The 21,079-nt window shown below is 30.0% G+C and overlaps 1 protein-coding gene and 2 long non-coding RNA genes across 7 annotated transcripts; 2 read left to right on the plus strand and 1 right to left on the minus strand.

The window, feature by feature from the left end:
- The first annotated feature begins 1,311 nt into the window (after positions 1-1,311).
- Positions 1,312-3,201, plus strand: LOC107946206 (uncharacterized). 2 transcript variants are annotated; one of them, XR_001696871.2, is made up of 4 exons: positions 1,312-1,656; positions 1,910-2,127; positions 2,227-2,306; positions 2,863-3,201. It is a non-coding gene; the product is annotated as an uncharacterized lncRNA (long non-coding RNA). The 2 variants fall into 2 exon arrangements; XR_001696870.2 differs by having other exon boundaries at positions 1,315-2,127.
- A 3,954-nt stretch (positions 3,202-7,155) lies between these two features.
- On the minus strand, positions 7,156-9,689 carry LOC107946207 (uncharacterized). Its single transcript, XR_001696872.2, has 3 exons — positions 9,050-9,689; positions 8,402-8,516; positions 7,156-7,764 (listed from the first exon to the last, which is right to left on the minus strand). It is a non-coding gene; the product is annotated as an uncharacterized lncRNA (long non-coding RNA).
- Positions 9,690-13,428: 3,739 nt separating this feature from the next.
- Positions 13,429-15,821, plus strand: LOC107946208 (zinc finger CCCH domain-containing protein 15). Of its 4 annotated transcripts, none has more exons than XM_016880436.2 (3): positions 13,429-13,689; positions 13,763-14,412; positions 15,053-15,821. In XM_016880436.2, the coding sequence occupies exons 2-3, from the start codon at positions 13,810-13,812 to the stop codon at positions 15,377-15,379; spliced, it is 930 nt and encodes a 309-aa protein (XP_016735925.2). In that variant the 5' UTR covers positions 13,429-13,689; positions 13,763-13,809; the 3' UTR covers positions 15,380-15,821. The 4 variants fall into 4 exon arrangements, with proteins under 4 accessions (XP_016735925.2, XP_016735924.2, XP_016735927.2 ...); XM_016880435.2 differs by having other exon boundaries at positions 13,430-13,689; positions 13,788-14,412; XM_016880438.2 differs by having other exon boundaries at positions 13,431-13,689; positions 13,788-14,412; positions 15,068-15,821.
- The last annotated feature ends 5,258 nt before the right edge of the window (positions 15,822-21,079 follow it).

The following is a 21,079-nucleotide window of genomic DNA, read 5'->3' on the forward strand; positions in this document are numbered from 1 at the left end:
ATTTTTACAACATCCATTCTAACAACAAAAAGTTTCTTACATTTTTCATCTTAGATTATGTCGTATAAAATCTGATATATCATTTAACGATTAAATTAACGCTTCTAGTAACAAAAGGACATGATTGATATAACACTGGCAATTTAAAACGAATTGTATTTGGTGACACAAAATTTATAGTGACCACGTTCAACACGGTGTGTCACTAAAGATTAAGAATGACGATGTATCAATTTTCCTTGTGTATTTTGAGAATATAATATTCTGTGACAACAAATAGTGTTAGGGAATTATATAAGATTTCCTCATTAATTATTCATGTTTAGATAAAATGGGTTTTGAGATTTTTATAATGAATAATTGTTATTCCTTTTATCTCAATGGTATTTTCTATGTTTTGTACAATTGGTATAATTGTTATTCTAGTACATTTTAGATTATGATGTGTATGTTTTTAACACAAAATATTAAAAGATCAAAAATGAATTACTCAAATGAAACTTATAATATTTAGTATTGTGGTTTAGGTCTCATAAATAAAGTTGTCCATGCGTCAGGTCCTAACAAAATTTTAGGCCCGATTGATAGGCTCGAGCCTGATTCAAAAAATGGGCCTAATTTTTGCCCAAGCTCAACCCAAATAAAAATGCTAAAACTTGGGTTTGGTCCGGCCGTATTAATTTTTTTATTTTATTTTTTATATAAAAAATTTTAAAAATATAATATCTCAATAAACTAAATACATTAAAGTAAATATTTCCCAACAAATTGAAAATAAATTAAAAAGGTCTTTATATTTAAATAACACTAAGAAAGGTGCAACTTAATGAGCAAATACCTCTAAAATAGTAGCAAAATTAACAATAAAACAAGAGTTATATAATATTCGAACAATAACTACAAAATAATAGCAATATAATAATAAAATGATAGTTAAACAGTGGAAAAATAACAACAAAACAACAAATTTTTCCTTATTTTTTTGGGTCGAGCTAAAAAAACCTTACCTGAGGCCCAACCTATTTTCTAAATAGACCTTATTTTTTTGCCTAAACCCTCTCACTTTTCCTACGGGCCCGACCCGACCCATGGACAACTCTACTCATAAGTGAGAATTGCATTTTCAAGCTCCATAAAGATGGATTCTTGAATTAATTATTTTCAAACATTTTGAAGTTTGTAAATCTTACTTATTGGACAAAATGAGTAAAACTCCTTTTAGGCCTATTTGTTTACAGTAAAATGTTCTATGAAAAATATTTTTTATTTTCTCATTTTTGTTTGGTGAAAAATGAATTTCCACCATAACTCATTTTTCAAAACACAAGAAAATGAGACTTTTTTTAAGAAAATGCCCTACCTTTTTTTGTCAATCAGACATTTTCTAATATTTTTCCTCTTCACATCCCAACAAAGAAAAACCTCATTCCCCTTCCCCCTTCGTTGCGACCCAGACCCGATGCTTGCCGCCAGCCAGCAACGCTTCTCAGCACCAGTCATCAGCGTTCATCTTTGATCTTCCCCCTTTCTGTCTTTCATTGCCAAAATCTGCACTGCACCAGTCGACAAACAAACCAGAAAATTCACCACCGCTCTTCCAACCTCGTCTTCTCTTCCTCCTATTTTACCCGTCCCTCCACCTAATTTGGAGTAGAAGTTGAGATTTCTTTGTTTTCATTGGTTTTCTATGCTTTCTTGCATCTGTTCCAAAATGCGTTTTTTAGTCCCTGGAGTAGAAGTTGAGATTTATTTGTTTTCATTGGTTTTCTATGCTTTCTTGCATTTATTCCGAAATGGGTTTTAATTCTTCTATTTCTTGGTGCTCAAATTGGTTTCTGATGTTTTCTTTTTTCATATCATGGGATTTTAATCTCTTTTTTTGCTCTAATAATCATTGGCTCTATTGCAGTTGTTGCAACATTTGCGGGAGGTTTGCAACTTAGACATGTTTACATTATCTTCGTGCAAGTAAGATGCTCTATGAATTGGTGGTGTTATCATATTGTCTTGATTGTATATTATTATTTGTGGCTTAAAGAACCGGTGGTATTGAGCAATTGGCTGGATATGATGCAAGGATGGTTCTGATTTAACATGTGCAGATGGTACTGATGGAGAAAAGATAGTGTAGGATAATTCTCTTTCCGTTTCCGTTTCCTTTTCCTTTATCCTTTACTCCTTGCTTTTTCATGATTGAATTCTTGGAACTTTTACCATATTGAACAGTAAAAAAATAATTATACCAAGCAGATGTGATTGAAACAACTTGACTTTGAAGATCGCTTCGTCACATATCAAATTGAGAGGTAGGTGCCCCTTGATTTCCTTACGGATCTTTAATAAGTTTTTGTGATTATTTTTCATGAATTTAGATATCATTGGGTTTGTTTATATCTATATGAAGTAAACAATCATAGGAAATATCATGATTCTGTTTAGCAAAAATTTGCAAAATGTGTTATGTCAGAATTGCTTTCAGGGAGAGAGTAATCGAAGATTAAGCATATTGAAATCAGACTTTTGTCAGATAATGTGAGTTAATTATGTCAGAAGTCTTGGAGGTGTCCTTACCCCTGTATGTCTGCCTCTATGTTCCATTTATGTTGTAAATTGAATTGTAGTTACCAAGAATTTGAATCTGCACATTGACAATGAAGGATTTAATTTTACTAGCTTTAACCTCCCTCCTTGCTATGTGTTTATGATTCAACATTGATCGTGATTGGCAAGTTTGCATACTGTGATGCGCAGTTACCATACGAGAATTTGAGAGAATATTTTCCATGTCTAATTTTGGTATGCTAATACTTTGTTGTTCATATGTCTAATTCTTTGTCGGTGTTTGTTTTTGTTTTTTGGAAGATTGAGATTGTGGTGGGAAAAGCTGAGAAACTAGGTGCTATCAATGCAGTTGTATCCTCAAAGAAAGTTGTTGATTAGAAGGCATAGATATTAAAGAAAAGCAGTAGCATTGGAAACTCACTACTTGTCATGAATGATCTTTCCATGAAATAGGAGATAGTGGAGCTAAGCCTTTCTGTCTGTGTATGTGTTTTTCTTCTTTTATCAATCTTTTATAATATTCGAGTATCAATCTACTGGACAGTTTGCACAGAAAGTTTTTAAAAGGATGTATTTTGTGAATATCATTTTGAGCATAGCTGCATTGTCATCTCAAATCTCAATACTACATTATGATCTCATCTCAGTCGAATTCTTACAGAAGCAAGCATTGTTATTCTCTTAGCAATTTCTATATTAAGCAGAAAAGAGAGAAGAGTTATGACAGATGATTAATATGTTCACATTGGTATTAATAAACTCAATTAAATAATGAAAAGATAAAAAAAAAAATCTAAAATGTATATTTGTTTCATTAAAAACAACTTTTATAAAATATTATTTGGAAATTTGTCAAATAACAAAAAATATTTTACATAAATTCATCTAAATACCAGAAAATATCAACTTTTTCAAAAAAAGTAAATTCATTTTCTAAAATTCATTTTTCGGAAATTATTTTCAATCAAGCAATCATAATCTTATTAGTAAAAGTGAGCGAACTTGTGATTTATTGGACCTAATACATGGTGATGTATAAGAACCAATGGATACATAAAATAGAGGTGGTTTTCAGTACTTCATAACCTTTACTAATGATTTCAATAGCTATGGGTATTTTTTTTCTCACACGCCATCAATTTGAAATTCTTGAAATGTTTAATGAGTTAAAAAAAGAAGTACAAAATCAACTAGGTAAAAGTATCAAGACACTTTGATCGAATCAAGGTGGAGAGTTTTTAAGCTTAGAGTTTGATGAACTTTCGAAGAAATTTAGGATTGACTTGCAACTTACTCCTCATAATACTCTACAATGGAGTTGAGCTTTTGAGAGAAGAAATCAAACTATGTTAGACATGGTTTGATCAATAATGAGTCATGTTGATCTTTTGAAGTTTTTTAGGGACGTGCACTAGATACATCTATTGCATCTACTTTTACACTTAATTGTGTTCTATTTAATTGGTTTAGAAGATTCCATATGATATGTGAACTAGGAAACATCCTAGTATGTCTTTTATGAATATTTAGGGTTATGAAGCTTATGTTAGACATTAAACATCTACTAAACATGAACCCAAATCGGAAAAAAAAAATCTTTGTGGGATCTTCTAAAGAAACTAAAGGATATTATTTCTTTAGTCTCATCGAAACAAAGGGTTTGTTGTTCAAACAAGTGTCTTCTTAAAAAAAGAGTTTGTCTCTAAAAAATAAAGTGGGAGAAAAATTGAACTCGAAAATATTCAAGAACTACAAAACACCTCTGATAACATGTTTCTTAAGTTGTTAAGAAATAGACAACTGTTGAGGAAATACAATCATCGCATAGATTTATAAAAGAACTCCATGCGGCTGAGATATATGGATTTCTCATTACAACGCATGATGATTTTCTACCTAAGGATTAAGGTTATCGCAAGACTTATCAAGAATCAATGACAATCTAAATTTTGAGAAATGACTTAGAAGCCATGAGGTCTGAGATGGATTTATGTATATTAATTAAGTATGGATATTGAGTGACCCACTTGAAGGGTTAAAACTTATAGAATGCAAGTGAGTTTATTCTATCACACAAACTGACCCTTTTATGTAATAACATTAAAATGAAGTATGCAAGACTTTTAGACAATAGTAATGAGATGCTTCCATATGTATACTTTTATTTATTTGTGTGAAATTAAGAAACAAATTTATTAAATTTAAAAATTTTACCAAATAATAGTTAAAATACTTTCTCTTTTATATTCATCTACCTTCTCTCTCACTCACAAACCACACCTTCTCCGGCCTCTGGTTTCATCATCATCAACCGTCTTTCTTAATGGTTTGGACTTTTATGTGAATCTACAATTTTAAACAAATTTATTAAATTAAAAGACTGAACAATCTTCACCCCTTTCCATTCTCTCATCTTCTTTAAACCCCTTTCAACTCTGTTACCCTATCCTTCCTAACCTCTTTTTCGCACCATTAAATTGACGTCGACAAACCCCCTAATTACCCAGTTTAATCGAATTGAAAGTCTAAATTTAAAAAAAAAAAACTAAAAATTATGTTGGAAAATAAAACAACATCAGAAAAAATGCTCCGAAAAAGATTAAAATTTTGAAAATAGAAAGAAGAAAAAGAAAGTATGAGCAGAAAACTAAAAAGGAAAATATGAGTTTTGTTAGTCTTATCTTCATCTGATGCTGAAATTGAAGGGATGGGTTTTGTTGGTCTTCTTCTGATGTTGAAATTGAAGAGATGTTATTAATGGATTTTGGGTATTAATTGTTGGAGGTTTGGAAGAAATAAACATGTTTTTCATTTTTTTAATTGAGTGTTTGAAAATTTAAGTGTTACAAAAAAAATTATTAAATTTTATAAGTGTTGAATTTATAGTAAAATAATAAATATAATTACTGAATATAATTTTATTGTTTGATAAAAACAGATATTAATTTTTAAAATATAATTGATTTTTTTAATTTTAATTTTATTAATATAATATTTTATATTATTTTAAATAAATTTGGATGAAAGAAAAATATAATAATCAAAATATCTCATTTTTAATAATAAAATAAAATCAACTTAATATTTTCTACATAAAAATTTTCAATAGTTTATCAAATACACCTTTAATTAAAATTAATTTATTTTTAAAATTTTAATTTCAAATAAAATAAATTCCTCATCAACATTGACTTGTAAAAATTGATGCCACATGTTGCGATTTCATTCACCTAAAAGAGCCACATACTTTTTTCAATGGTGTTATGTAAAAGGGTCAATTTGTGTGACCGAATAAAACTTTGAGGACTACTTATAGTAAAAAAAAAACTTTAGGGGTGAATATGGGAATATGAATCATTTTATTATTAAAGCCTCGTAATTAAATAATAATTTGTTGTAAATATTTTCATTGGTGGATGTTGCAATAATTAAGGAGAAAACCTTCCAACTCTTAAAACTCACTTAAGTTAAGAACAGAAAGATTTATTTTCTCATATTCTGACTTAAATTTACTCATCTTCCTACTTTAACCCTTATTCTTATTTTGGGACCACTTTGATTGCAACATTCAAATTTTAGCCAAATTACTTTTTTTGGATGAAAAAATAAAGATATTTAAAAGTTCATAAAAAGTTGTATAAATTTTATTAATGCTAGTAATAAAATATATGTAAATTACCATGGGAGTTGCCATGTAAATGTCATTCAGATTTTAACAGTTTATTCTCTCTCTTTTTTTCTGTCAAAATAAATTGACTAAAATTTGAAGGTTGACTATCAAAGAAAAAAAAGAGTAAAGTGACAAAAAAAAACATTAACAACTAAATTCATAATTATCCCTTATAACATAATTGGAATTTTAATAATCTATTTAAATTTTTTCTGTTAACATATGAAATTATTTTTTCTTGGAATTTGATTAGAAGGTATAGTAATTTTTACTATAAATTGTGTGAATTTGGAAAGAAGAAATTTACGCCTTATGGGGGCACAATTCAATCAAAAATGGGATCACAAACGCAATTTATCTCCGTGGAACATATATTACCGGATTTATACACAAAAATATCGTCTTTATCTTATTATATTATAGTAAGCTAAAACACCGTGAGGATACCAGCAATATACTGAACTCTGCCCATTAAAACACTTGATGCGTGAGACTTTTGTGGGTATGGGCTCCCAATTTCTATTTAAAGTTGAGGCTTAAAATATTTTTTAGAAAATAATTTTTGAAAAATGATTTACTTTTTTGAAAATGATTTATTTTTCTAATGTTTAAATGAATCTATGTAAAGATTTCCTGAAAATATTTTTCAGAAAAGTTATTTTTACATATATTAATAAATTTATATTTTAAATTAAATATATAATAATACTCAATTATTAAACTAAAATATTAACACGAGTTTAAATCCTGCCACATGCATATTTTTTGTATTTCCCTAGTCAATGGTTTATTTTAAGTATAGATATACAATTCATTGAAGCAATAAAGTATGCATAATAGTGTAATACAATTAAAATGTAAATATAATATTAAAATCTCACCATACGTAAACTTATTATTATTTTTAAATAAAAAGACTAAAATACCCTCAAATAATACAATTTATTTTAATTAAGGAATAACATTAGAGACAGGAGGTTTAAATAATATCATAACTATTTGAAAATAATGATGCAGACCCTTTCACTGTAGAATAACGAAAGCTTTTATCTAAATACATCAAAAAGCACACGCTAGTTGAACAAATAAATGAATCAGTCAAGACACTTCTATTAACCACATAGAAATCATGCACTCCTTTCAATTTCGTCCAATCTTCTGAAAGTTGGACAACTATGAGAAGTCATAGCTAGAAGACTGAGCCAGGTTGAATCCAGCCAAATAGTTCTTTTTCCAGCACTGCTTTCTGAGTGCTTTCATTTGCAGGGAAGAGTATGTAACAGAGATGATTTTTTTTTCTTCTAATGTGCTTTAGTAAAATACTTTATACCAGACTTCATAGAAGTGAGAAATCAAGATGTCCCAAAGGGACCTCTCAATACCAATCATTTTCACCAAACATATAGAAGGATAATATAAAACAATCTACTCATAACATCGGTAGTTAACCTGAAAAGCTGCAAGATTTGCAGATATTTGATTGAAGGCATGAGCATTCTGCTCTAGAAGTTCTCCTGTCACCCCACCAATAGCTGTAAAATAGCATAACGCAGCTTTCCATTAAAATTTCCAGTGTTAACATCATAAATTATTTTAATCAAGCACCATAAATCTATATTCAAGCTTTTATTTGTTGCAATGATCAAGAAGAGAATATATTCAATAAAAAATTACGGCTACTTCTTACTTCTCTTTTAGACTATTTTTAGCCATGACTTGGACCCTTTCTTCTGTTACTTGCATCCTGTGACACAAAATGTATCTATAGAAGAACATCAAATTTTCCTCTTCACTTTTCGCACTTTCTTTTCTTTATTAGAAATTGGTAGTTTATTAAAGCTCATGACAGAACATAAAACGGGAATCAAATAAGACCTGCCAACTAAAGCCCCACAGGCTAAGAAAAAGGCAGAAATAATGCTTCACCCCCACTGTCCAAATCCTTCAAAGTTTCAACATCTCTTGTCAACATAAATTACAAAAGCATTGACAGATAGCTCAGGCTATGAACATCTAAAATCAGAACAATATGCATAGCAGGGATCAAGTAAATAAAAAAACCCAAGAAAGCACCAAAATGATTCAAAGATCAAATCTAAACCAATAGAGCACATCTCTAAACCTCGAACAATTAAGACCAACTTAAAAATAGTCAAAGATAACACCCACCTCTGTATGGAATACCATCGTCATAGTCCATAGGAATCACTGGGGGTGCATAAGGAGAAAGATTAGGTCGAGCTGCAAAGTGAGTAGGCTTTTCCATGGGATCAGCAACTCTGTCCTGAAAACAAAGCGAAAGCTATTCCTAAGCATCTTTTGGTCCAAAAAACAGTCATAAATCATAAACTACAAATATTTCCCTATTTATTATTATGTCAACAAAATATTATCATGAATTGGCAACTTTGAAAGAAATTATTTTGCTTGAATCTAATATATTACAAGTCTAAAAACCAATTAAATCTCCATCTAACATATTCATCAAAAAAAAAATCTCTATCTAACATATGTACCACAAAAATATAAGATACTATGTTCAACTCAATAACCTCCCTATGCTCAATGAGCTCTGCTCCACTACCTTTCATATACAAGAGAAGTTGTTACCATGCGTATGAGCTGCTGAACTATTCCATTCCCTTCCATTTTATAAATTTAAACACTCCCAACCAGTTCAAAGAAACGATAAATTCAATCAAGAATGATACAACAGCAAAGTTCACATTTCTAGAACTATAAATTGAAATTTCACAAAAATAGAATTTCACCAAAGCCCCAAAATCCCATGCAACCAAAAGAGCAAAGAAGACTCACTTTTTTAACCGTCGTCGAGGATAGCTTGCTCTTCCAAGGTCCAATCCAAGGAAATACCAGGGTTATGCTTCATACCCGAACCTGAGGTCTCTGGTACAGGATTCCCGTTGTTCAAGTGAGCTCCATTAAAAGATGACGCTTGATTCGCTTCTTTTTTTATGGTTCCCTGGTGGGTTCACCATCAATTTTAAAATAAAAAATTTCCGATTTTCACACCTTTTATTGGTTCCTACAGAATATAATGGAAACACAAAAGGAATTTTTTATTTAAAAGAAAAAAGAAATGTTTTAAATGAAAGTTGGTTCCATCCATCCAGCTGAAGAGTTCCCGCCAGAAAAGAAGCAAACCCAGATTGGTAAGGAATTGCGAAAACGAAGAGAGAAAAATTCAAAGATTGAGAAGGAAAAGAGTAGGGGTATGATTAGATTAGAGTGAAGGGAGCTGTAATTCTGGTTTTAGTTAGAACTGGATGAAGAAGGAGAAGGACGGAAGGAGGAGGAAAGATGGAAAATGTCTTCCAGAAATAATTTCAGTAAGACATTTTCCCAGAAATAGCTTCTCATTTTCCCGTGTTTCTGAAAACGTTTTAAGAAGGTAAGTTATTTTCAAGCAAACAAACACTGGAAAATTAGAAAAACATTTTTGGGAAAATATTTTCTTAGTGATTTGTTTATAGTTTGTGGGATAAAAATAAATTTACTAGATATTAATGAAGAATTTAAAGTGTATATTAATGGGTTTTTTTTTAAGGTTCTATTATGGTGTAAAAAAAAGTGGTTGACAAATGAGCTTCAAAGATGCAATATAGTTCAATAACTTTCTATATTTTACAATGATAGAAATAGTCCACTGGGCACTGCAGAAATTCTTTATATAACAATCTAGAAATATAAACGATGATGAGACAATAGAAAGAAACTATTTTTATGTTTTTTGAATGTGTTATACAGATAAAAATTCACTCCTATTTATAAGAGGTTTTATGTCTCTTCATAGGGACATACTACCTAAATAGATAGTCGTATATTTAACAATAAACATAATTATTCAATAGATATTTACTTGAATAATTTTGACTATTTATTAATAATCAAGTGACATAACTTTTCAATGTAGGAGATATAATTCATCACTATAAATAACAACAACTTTTTATTACTTATATAATTTTTTATTTATTTTTAACTGAAAAATTTTGGCTGTAAAAAATGCATATCTCTATGCTTATAGATCCATTTATTTATATATAACCAAAGAATCAACTCATGTGGAAGTTGATATTATCTGTTAATTGTCTCTGAAGTAACCATCTTTAACAAACACCTACAAAATATATGCATTTGCTGTTAGTTGTAATGATTTAGAACTTGTGCTGTTGTATCTCAAGGCAATACATGGGCTAAACTCCTTTGATTACATTGATGGCACTACACCCACCCAAATCTATGCTCTTTACGACCGACATGAAAGGAAGGTAATTTTAGTTACCCCTTCCATTACAAAAACATTATTTACTTTTTACATAATAATAATTAGATGATAAACTTTATCAAAATGATATTTTTATCATTTCAATTTACGTAAAATCTAAAAATATGCGCTTGATGAAATTCAAACTTAAAATACAATAATGTTCAATGTCTACCATTTTAACTAAAACTTCATTTCATCTTTAAATCATTTTTTTTATAAATATATTTGCTATATAAATTTTTTCCTACTATCTATTTAAGTAATTCATTAACAAATAAAAAAATTTGATTACATGGTATGATTTAAATGGATTAATATAATAATTTCTTATAACATATGATCTCTTTTGCTGTAAAAGCATTCAAATGTCATACATGGATATTATTTGTTGCGTGAATGCTCCCAAAATAAAAACAAAAAGAGTTGTATATGGTAGAAAATCATTGCCTAAAAATTATTTATCAGCACCAACATTTGATGTGAAATAAGAGATGCTGCTAACGTTGTTTTTAGCTATATCAGCTAAGAGTCATACATCAAGTTAGCAGGTTGATGAATGGAAAAGAAACTCTCATAATCAGCACTTGGGATGATAATTGAGAGACACCATGGGAGACTGCGCTTGGTCCCTTTGCCTGATAAATCCCCGGCAACAGCAACGTGGGCAAAGAGCTAGCTAAAGCAGTAGCATGCCCTAACTGAAATGAAAATGAAAGACGAACCTAAATGTTAATTACAACAAAGATTTATATTAACAAGAAATGTATGCCTAACTTAACAACCATGACAATAGCTCAAATGGGTTTTGATTGGAAGATTTACTCTCTTTTTTGTAATTCAATTATAAGGTTTGAAATTGGAGAAAAGGAGGTAGTTGTAGTTGTGATAAAGAAGCAAACTCTGAAATAAATTAAATATGACAATTTTGTAAAGCTCCCCCCTTTCACAATATCACCTTCTCATTTAACTTCAATTCCAAGCAAATTATACAATCAAATGCCCCTCTAACCGCAACCGCCCCTTGCATTTCTTGTACCTTCTTCACCTTCCCTAATTCCATATTTATTTATTTATTTATCTTACTCCTCGATTCAATAATATCATTTTCGAATGCATCTTTTTTGTTCTATATATTTTACTATTGTACTCAACATTTATTAATCTTAATTTCATTATATTATGTGTATATTTATTTTATCATTTAATTTATTACATGAAACTTTTTTCAATTTTAAAATATAGAATATTTATCTATCAATACATTCTTTATGCTTCTTACTAATTTGGTTCACCCATCTCAATTCTGAATTTATATTAAGTAATTTAAACTTATTTTCTCATGTATATGCGTACATAATAAAATTTGAACCATTTGAACTACGGTCACCTTTAATTTTCTTATCAATTTTTAATATATGAATTATTTGCATATCTATACTATATTTAAATAACTTATTGAAGTCGTGTCACTCTTTAATCAAGCAATTACCAAAAATTCTTCCTTATAAAAAATAATAAACATTATTATAGAGATATTCTAGTCAATTCAAATCATATAAAATCTGGGAAACTTTTTATCATTTTAAAACATCTAAAATCTAAAAAAATTGCAGTTGATGTCATTTGCAACCAAACCCCATACTTATTTTATATATATATATATCTTGTATCATTTCAATTAAAATTTTATTTAGCTTTTAAATATTTTTTAAAAATATTTTAAAAAATATATTTGTTACATTAATATTTTTCATTACATCTTTAGTATATATTAAATAAGTGATATAAATGAGTGAATTATGGTTCATCCAACCATTGGATTAAACATTCAAGATTTGATGATGATTATCCCCCCGCCCCCCGGACCACTCTGGGCTGTTGAAACTTCAGAGATACTAAAAAGGAAAAGGACCCTTAAAGGCTATCTTGGTAAATATAATCAAACCTAGAGAATTTATAAATATATTAATAACTTACAATTTATAAATTATAATTTATTAATATCAAATTTTGCGAGGGATCTACTTATACAAGTATAAAATTAAAAAATATTTTTTTACAATAAATATTTTAACGATCTAACAGTTGAATTTCATATCACATTCATATAAATCATGTGTGTCAAATTTGACATAACTATATATTTGATTTGTATAAAAAAAATTTCAACCGTTCAATAAATATTAATATATATAATATTTTAGATTAATATAATAGAGATATTAGATTGGTTAAAAAATTTACATACACAATAAAAAATGTATTTCTCCATCAAATTTTATATAAATAAAAGCACATTGGTGAATTTAAATATTAAAAAGAATAAATTGCTTACAAGAAAAGAAAAAAAATGAAAATTTAAGAGTGGAAATTATTTATTTTACAGTATAATTTATAATATAGTAATTATGATTTGAAATGTTTATTATATTATTTAAATTATTAAACTAATTTCTATATCTAACATTAATTAAAAAAAAAAACTTAATATGAGGTGGAGTTGACAAACTAGTAATTTGTAAAAGGTGAAGAGTTTGGAGAAGTTCTTGGCCTGCGACTCTACCCTTGCTTAAGCATAATAATCTAACATAAAACTCATTTATTGGGTAACAACTAACAAACCCAGTTCACTGACTTGAAACTTAATTGTTGGTGTTACAATATCTCTCACTTATCCCTCATACTAATATATATAAAATTGTAACTGTAATTGTGAAAATTGCGTTTAATTTATTTTTTATTTCATTATTACATCAATAATAATTAAATCCACTATAAATTTCCCCTCCAAACTTTTTTTTGATGAAATCAGGCGACCCACTCCATCCAACGACGTTTAATCGATTAGAGAATCACAAATTAGATTAAGCAAATGACTTAAATACCCTTAAGGAAATGCTTAATAATGGTTTGAAAATCCAATCGAGCGCAAAGGATAATTCTGTTTAAACGGTTTTAGAAACCATCAACTTTTTCCTTCCCTCCAATTCTCTCTTGCTATAATAAACCAGTCTTCTTCTTCTTCCACTTTCCTTTTCTTCTTTTGCCTCTCTCCAAACAAACAACAAGAATATATATATTATATATATATCAAAAAAGAGATTTCTCACTCACTCTCTTTCGCTGTTCTGAAGAGAAAATCACTAGTGTTACAGTTAAGGTTCAGGTGAGCGTCAAATTTTCTCAATTTCAATGAAATCTACTTTCTGATGTTTTTTATTCGATATCATTTTTTTTAGATTTTTTTGCTGTTATTCCTAAAAGCTTTTCCAAGCTTCGTTCGGAAATGCAAAACGACAATTTTGCAACCGTCTATGGCGACCTCGCAGCCAAGCAATCGAAAGATCACCAGAGCGACGGAGTTTTCTCTTCCTCCACCACCTCGTCCTCCACTTCCGCCGCTTCTGTCTTCGCTCTTTACCATCCTCGCATCCTCATGCAACAACATCAAGATATGATCAACCGCCACAACCTCTGCCTCACTCGCCTCCGTGAAGCTGCAAAGGAAGCCGAGGCACTCCGCCAAGAGAATACCTCCCTTCGATCTGCCAACCGAGACCTCAACAAGCAACTCAGCGCACTGATCCAAGCCTCTGTGCAGAACCACTTTTCATCATCTGATTACAATACCACGCCGTTTGAGTTGGTGAACGCGTTGCGAGGACTTTGTCTCGGTAGTGGCGGTGGAGGAGAGGTAGATGTTTCTGATGAGAGTCCGACGAGTGTGATGGAAGGTGGTGCGGTGGACGTGGAGCGGGTCATGTTACCTAAGAGCATATCTGTTAGGTCTAATGGATATCTGAAGATGATGAATCAAGCTGGAGCGAGTCATCGTGGTAAAACTCGTGGACCAACTCGGACTGGAAATACCTCTCAACTCAGTGGAGCGGTGAGTTTGATTCTTTTTCTTTTTCTTTTTCTAGTTCTGTTTGGATGCAAATTCGTAATTGCCACTAGTATTCCCTTTTGTTTTTATTTTATTTAATGAATGCCTTCTTTGGCTTGGCAATGAAGCAATAAGCTAACTAAATCAATCATGTTAAGACGCGAGTTTCATTATTTAAGACTACTCTCTTTCCTTTAATTTTTATTTTTTTTAAATAAATAAAATTGTTTGGGGGCTTTGGCAAGAACCTAATTCAACCGAGTCTGTTACTGTCCTCTATTTTGGCACTATAAGATGACAATTGCATAGTTTAGACAATTTATTAAGCGAGTAAAACTAGGGTTCACATTTACTGTTAATTCAGAGAATTTAAACTCTTTTACTTCCAATCTCCGGATTCACGGGCAGCGTAACTGAAATCTAGTGAAACAGTCCCAAACTTGTTACCCTTATCAAGAAATGTGCTTGGACATGTAAGGTTTGTGTATTTATGAACAGTCTTGTGGCCGCTGGCCGTAAATTAGAAATTAAAATGAAATTATTCATTTATATATATAATAGTAAATGCGAACAGTAATAGGTTTACATTTGATTCTTGTTCTCCTTAAGTCCTTAAAATGGAAATGCTGACTAATCCTTTTAGGTGAATGTGCAGCAGAAGGTGTACGTTCAGGGCGGAAAGAAGGAGGAAGAGCCGCTTGAATTGGAAGTGTACAACCAAGGCATGTTCAAAACTGAACTCTGTAACAAATGGCAAGAGACTGGTGCCTGTCCTTATGGCGATCACTGCCAATTTGCTCACGGCATTGAAGAGCTCCGACCTGTAATCCGCCACCCTCGCTACAAGACTGAGGTTTGCAGGATGGTCCTTGCTGGTGATGTCTGTCCCTATGGGCATCGATGCCATTTTCGCCATGCACTTACTGAACAGGAGAAGTTCATGGACCACCTCAAGCCCAGGAACAGGTAAATAATGGGAGAACAACATATTGGTTGCTTGTTGTAGAGATCAATGTTCATAATCATAATCATAATCATAATCCTGAATCCCCAAAAATTTGTTAAAAGTATTATATGCATAAGGTAGGAAGGAAGTTTACAGGTATGGTGGACGTATATACAATTGGAATAATTAGAATCATAAAAAGCACACAAGTTAGTAGATGGAGATTGGAAGAGGCCATGTGGTCCCGGAAGGTGGGAGATTTGTTGAGGTTATTAGAGGTATTCACTTTTTTTTTTCTTAATATCATTGTTTCTTCCAGGATGATATTAAAGCATAATCCTTACTCGGGATATTTGGTATGCTTAAACCAATCCAATGTCGAACAAAAAAAGAAAAGAAAAGAAAAGCATTAATAGTGATGATGTTCTTGATTCTGGCAAATTAAGCATCTTCTGTTTGGAGTCAATATGATATTGGTATTGTTAGTGTCATATAACTTTGATCGACCATTTTAAATGCGATACGGTTTTACTGTATGAACAACAATATAAAAAAAATTAAGTACGGCAGAAAATTGAATTATGATTAAAAACTCTTTATTTAAGGAATTTTTTCCCATATGTTTGTGTCACGAGGCCATTATCATGATAAGCTTCTCTCGCATTTTTTACTATCCAGCCAGTAAGGAATTGAACAATAAAGGGTTGTCCATATACCACTTAACATGAGCAGTACCTTCTTCCTAAGAAACATGTTTGATATGCAATGCACTCTCGCCTATATGCCCAAAACCTCACTTTTTCTTCTTCGATGTGGAACTAATGTACTATAAGTCTTTTAGAGCCTTTGACATAACATATGCTAGGTGACCAGTAGTTTGGTTATGCCCATGGAATAATGGAGTTTTGAATTCAAAACTTTATATATACTAAAAATTGGGAGACCACTTTGTTAATGAAAATTAATAAAATTTTCAAAAATTTTATAAAAGGGAAAAATTAGGAATGTAAAAGGAGTTATTTTGGGTCCTTATTCTAAAAAATAAAAGAAATGTATAATATTGTAAAGAGACGATAAAATTTTAGTTTTTTAAAATAAATATTATATATTTTTTATAAGTAAAAAAAATTCAAAATGGAAAAGTGGTCAGTAAAACATTTCATGGCCAATAAAAAAATGTTCTAAAAACTAGATCGGAGATTGAACCAATCGAGTCTCATGATTACCGATAGAGTCTTTTCGATTATCAATTCAATCGATCAAACTGGTTGAATCAATTGGAAACCCTAAATAAAAGAATCATGTACATTCAAAATGATGATGAAAATTATTCTTGTTTAGAAAACAAATATGAAGATGCCCTATTCCGAAAAGAAGATGTCAAAATTAATCATGAAATTAAAGAAGAATTCTTCGAAGCATTCATTGAAGAAGATGAATATTGTGATTCTCAAAGCTTAATTGTGCACCACATGTTGAATGCATAAAAAGGGGGGGAGACAGCTCGAAACAAAGAGATAATATATCCGTACTCAAAGCCTAATCCAATGTAAACTTTGTTCACTCATCTTTGATAGTGGAAGTTGTGCTAATGTGTTGAGTACACTCTATACAATCTTCAATAGCTTAATTGAAGTTAAGGTAATTAAACATTCTTTAATTTCTTTTAAAATTGGAAATTATACTTACGAGATTTGGTATGATGTAATTTCCATGCATGCTAGCCATCTACTTTTAAGGTGACCATACTGGTTTCAATTGAGATGTGGTTCATCATGGTAAATTGAACCGTTATTCTGTCATCTTCAAAGGAAAGAAACACGTTGACTCCACTATCTCCTAAATATGTATACCAAGGTCTACTAAAGATGATGATATTTTGTGAGAAGGTAAAGGGAAGTAAGGAAAACACTTCGAAAAAGGTTGAGAAAAAAGAGACCACTAAAGGAAAAAGGCAAAATAATGATCCAATGGTATGTGCATCCTCTTATGAAAAAAAAGCAGAGGACAAATAGATTAAGCTATTTTATAAGGAGAGAGATGTTAGGAAAACCTTTAATTTGAAACAAACATTTTTCCTACTTAGGTTCAAGGAAAATTTTCTAACTTTATCTAACCTTAACAAAAAAAATTCTAGTTTCTTTATATGTTTTTCAAAGGATTATGCCGATAGGTTTCCCAAAGAGACGTCTAAAGGATTGCCACATTTTTGAGGTATTGAACATCAAATTGACTTCATTCCTAGTTCCATTATTCCAAATAAACTAGCTTGTAAAAGTAATCTTGAGGAGGCAAAGGAATTACAAAAGCAAGTGGAAGAACTTTTAGAGAAGGGATTAGTTTGAGAAACCTTAAGCCCGTACGCAATTATGATATTATTGGTACCTAAAACAGCTGATAGTTTTCTAAAGTTCATTGATTGTAGAGCTATTATTGGTACCATCAAATATATGCATAGTGTTTCTATCTTCATTAAGATAGATCTTAAAAAGTGGTTATCATTAAATTAGAATTAAAGAAGAAAACGAATGGACAATTGCTTTTAAAATTAAATATGAACATTATGAATGGTTAGTTATGTCTTTTGATTTGACTAATACATCTATTTATTTTTTGAGATAGTTGAATCGTGTTTTAAGGCCTTAGGGAAATTTGTTGTGGTTTACTTTGATGGTATACCAATCTATAGATACTTGTATTAATGATTATGTTGAACATGTTATATTAGTATTAAAAGTTTTAAGGGAACAACAACTTTATGCTAATCTTAAAAAGTGTACTTCTTGCATCAACAAATTAATCTTTTTAGGTTTTGTTATTAGTGCTAAATGTATCAAAGTTAATGAATAAAATGTAAGTCTTTTGTGAGGCATGTTCCTTAGTCAATTTTCGAGGTGAGATCCTTCTATGGACTTGCTAGTTTTTATCATCGTTTTGGGAAAGATTTATCCATTGTTATTTCCCCTTTGCTCGAAATAATTAAAAAGGATGTGGGATTTAAATCGGGTGAAAAGTAAGACATGACTTTCAACACCTTGAAAGTTTAATTATATAGTGCACAAATATTAAAGTAACATGTTTTTCTAACATTTTTTAACTTGAATGTAATGCTTTTAGTGTTGGGATTGGTGCAATTTTGATGTAAGAAAAGAAACCTATTTGCATTTTTTAGTGAAAAGTTGAATGGCACTATCTAAATTATTCTACCTATGATAGGGAACTTTATGCCTTAGTTCGAGCATTTGACATATGCAACACTACTTGCTTCCAAAGGAGTTTTTCATCTGTACTGATGATAAATCTCTTAATCACTTAAAGGGTCAAGGTTAGCTAAATAAAAGGCATGCTAAGTTGGTCGAGTTTATTGAGATTTTCCCATATGTAATTAAATATAAGTAAAAGAAATGATAATGTTGTAGTTGATGATTTATCCAGAAGATATTCCTTAATAACTACTTTGAGTGTTGGCATTCTAGGATTTGAACATATTAAGGAATTATATGTTGATGGTTCTAACTTTGCTTCTATATTTAGTGTACCGACCCAATTTTAACAAATGTCAGAAAATACTATTTTAGAACCCAAATTCGTTAACCTAGTCCATGAGATTATAATAGGAGGATTTATGAAGTTAAAATGAATGTATATTAATGAATGATTGAGTAATTAAATCAAGAAAATCATTAATTGAAGTTCAGGGACTAAATTGTAAAAGTTAAATCATTATTGAATTTTAAATTGGAAAATGCTTGAAGACCCGATTGACAATTAAACAAAGGATCCAAATGGTTATTAAACCATTGTTTTGTATAAGATAGTGGAAGTGGATGATGAAATCCACTTAATCATCTATTATAACTATAATATAGAAAATAAACTTAAATTTATTAAACAAAGCATGATTTGTTAAACTAATTAAATATTATTCTAAGTATATATATTCATAAGTTAGAGATGACAACATCATCATCTTTCCCCTTTGATTTAGTTTTCCATGCCCTAAAAAGAAGAAGGAAAAATTCTTCTTCTTTTCATTGTGATCCAAAATTAATCAAGGTAATTAAGTTCTTTCCTTAAAATTTTTATGAAATTTGAATCATGAGAGCTTGGATTATGTTAAAGATTAAGTTAGAAATTAAGTTAAGTTTTATAGATAATTTTATGACATTACAGGCCAAATTGAATAAAGTGAAAGTTGTTAGGAGATTATGCTATAGACTAAAAGTGTAAGGTCCCTAATGAAAGAATATGGAATTAGATTTTTATTCGATGTTAAATATCGAAAAATACAAGTATTTCGGACATTAGGATTCAAAAGGGTTAAATAGGGTCATACATCTCATGACATTATTGTTGGTGAGCCATTGAATGGCTATTACATGTCTAACTTATTCCATTGATTGTGTGTCTATATACTTGTATAGAGAATGAATTGGAAAGAAATGTAATATCTCGAAAATTACTATTGTAATACCCCGAAAATTACTACAATAAGAAAGTACATATCCTTGATATAGTAAAATAAGGAAATAAAATGACAAAAAGAGAAATTTTGAGTTATGACAACATTGGGAAGTATATTATGATATATTAATTCAAAAAAGGATTAAATCGCAAAAGTGGAAAAAGTTTTGTTGATTAAGAGTAAATACTCAAAATTTGAGGGGGTAAAGTGTAAATATGAAAAAGTTAAAGGACCAATGGTGAAAATATTTTAAGGGTGGAATAATCTAGAAACTAAGGAAAACGGATGAATTAGGACCAAATTGAAAATGTGAAGAATTTTGAAGGACTAAATCGTAATTTTATCAAATTAAGTGATAACTCAAGGATGGAATTTTTAAAGATTATAAAGGGAAAAATGGTAAATTAGAAGAGAGAGAAATCTAGAAGGCAATGATGATATTGGAGATATTTTAGATTAATTAATTAAATAAATATTAGTTTATTAATATTTTAATTTGATTTTTAAATATTATTTTATTATTTTATTATTATTTTATTTAGTATATATATAAGAAAAGGAAAATGAAGAATCAACATCCCACCATTTTTTCCCATGCACCAACGTGAGAAGAAGAGAGAAAGAAAGAAAGTTTTGCTTTCTTTACAATTTGGTCCTTCCACCAAAAATTCACCATTTTCACTTAGAAATTAAAAGAATTTCCATATCCATCAAGAGAGAAAGATAACAAGGAGACTATGGGGAGCTATAATATCAAATTAGATTCAAGAAAGAGAAGCTGGAGGAGAGAGAAAATCAAGTTAAAGGTTGAAACTAATAGGATAAGGTAAGAACATCAAGATTTCAATATATTTTTAAGTTTAATATTATTGAAAAAGCATAGAAATGATGTTATAGTAGAGTTTTCTTATATAAGGCCTTATGTTATTAATATATTAGTGAAGGGAAATAAGTAAAAGTGATGAGAAATATTATAGAGAAAGGGAATAAGGGAGTTATAAACTTAGTAATCAACATCTTACACTAAAATAGTTTTGAACAGCAGCAGTAGGTTAACTTTGAAAAATAACCATAAATTGTGGAGATCGAATTAGAGGATGAAAAAAATATGAAATTAAATATTATTGAGTCTAGTTTCTCATAGAAGAAACGGTGTAAGTAATGGAATTTTAAATCATGAGATATAATAAAGTTTGTGAGACAATGTCAGAATGAATTTGGGTTCCCCTGTTCTGACTTTGGAAAATCATCAAAAATTT

Source organism: Gossypium hirsutum, chromosome D12 (assembly GCF_007990345.1).
Source record: "Gossypium hirsutum isolate 1008001.06 chromosome D12, Gossypium_hirsutum_v2.1, whole genome shotgun sequence".
Taxonomy (NCBI): Eukaryota; Viridiplantae; Streptophyta; class Magnoliopsida; order Malvales; family Malvaceae; genus Gossypium; species Gossypium hirsutum.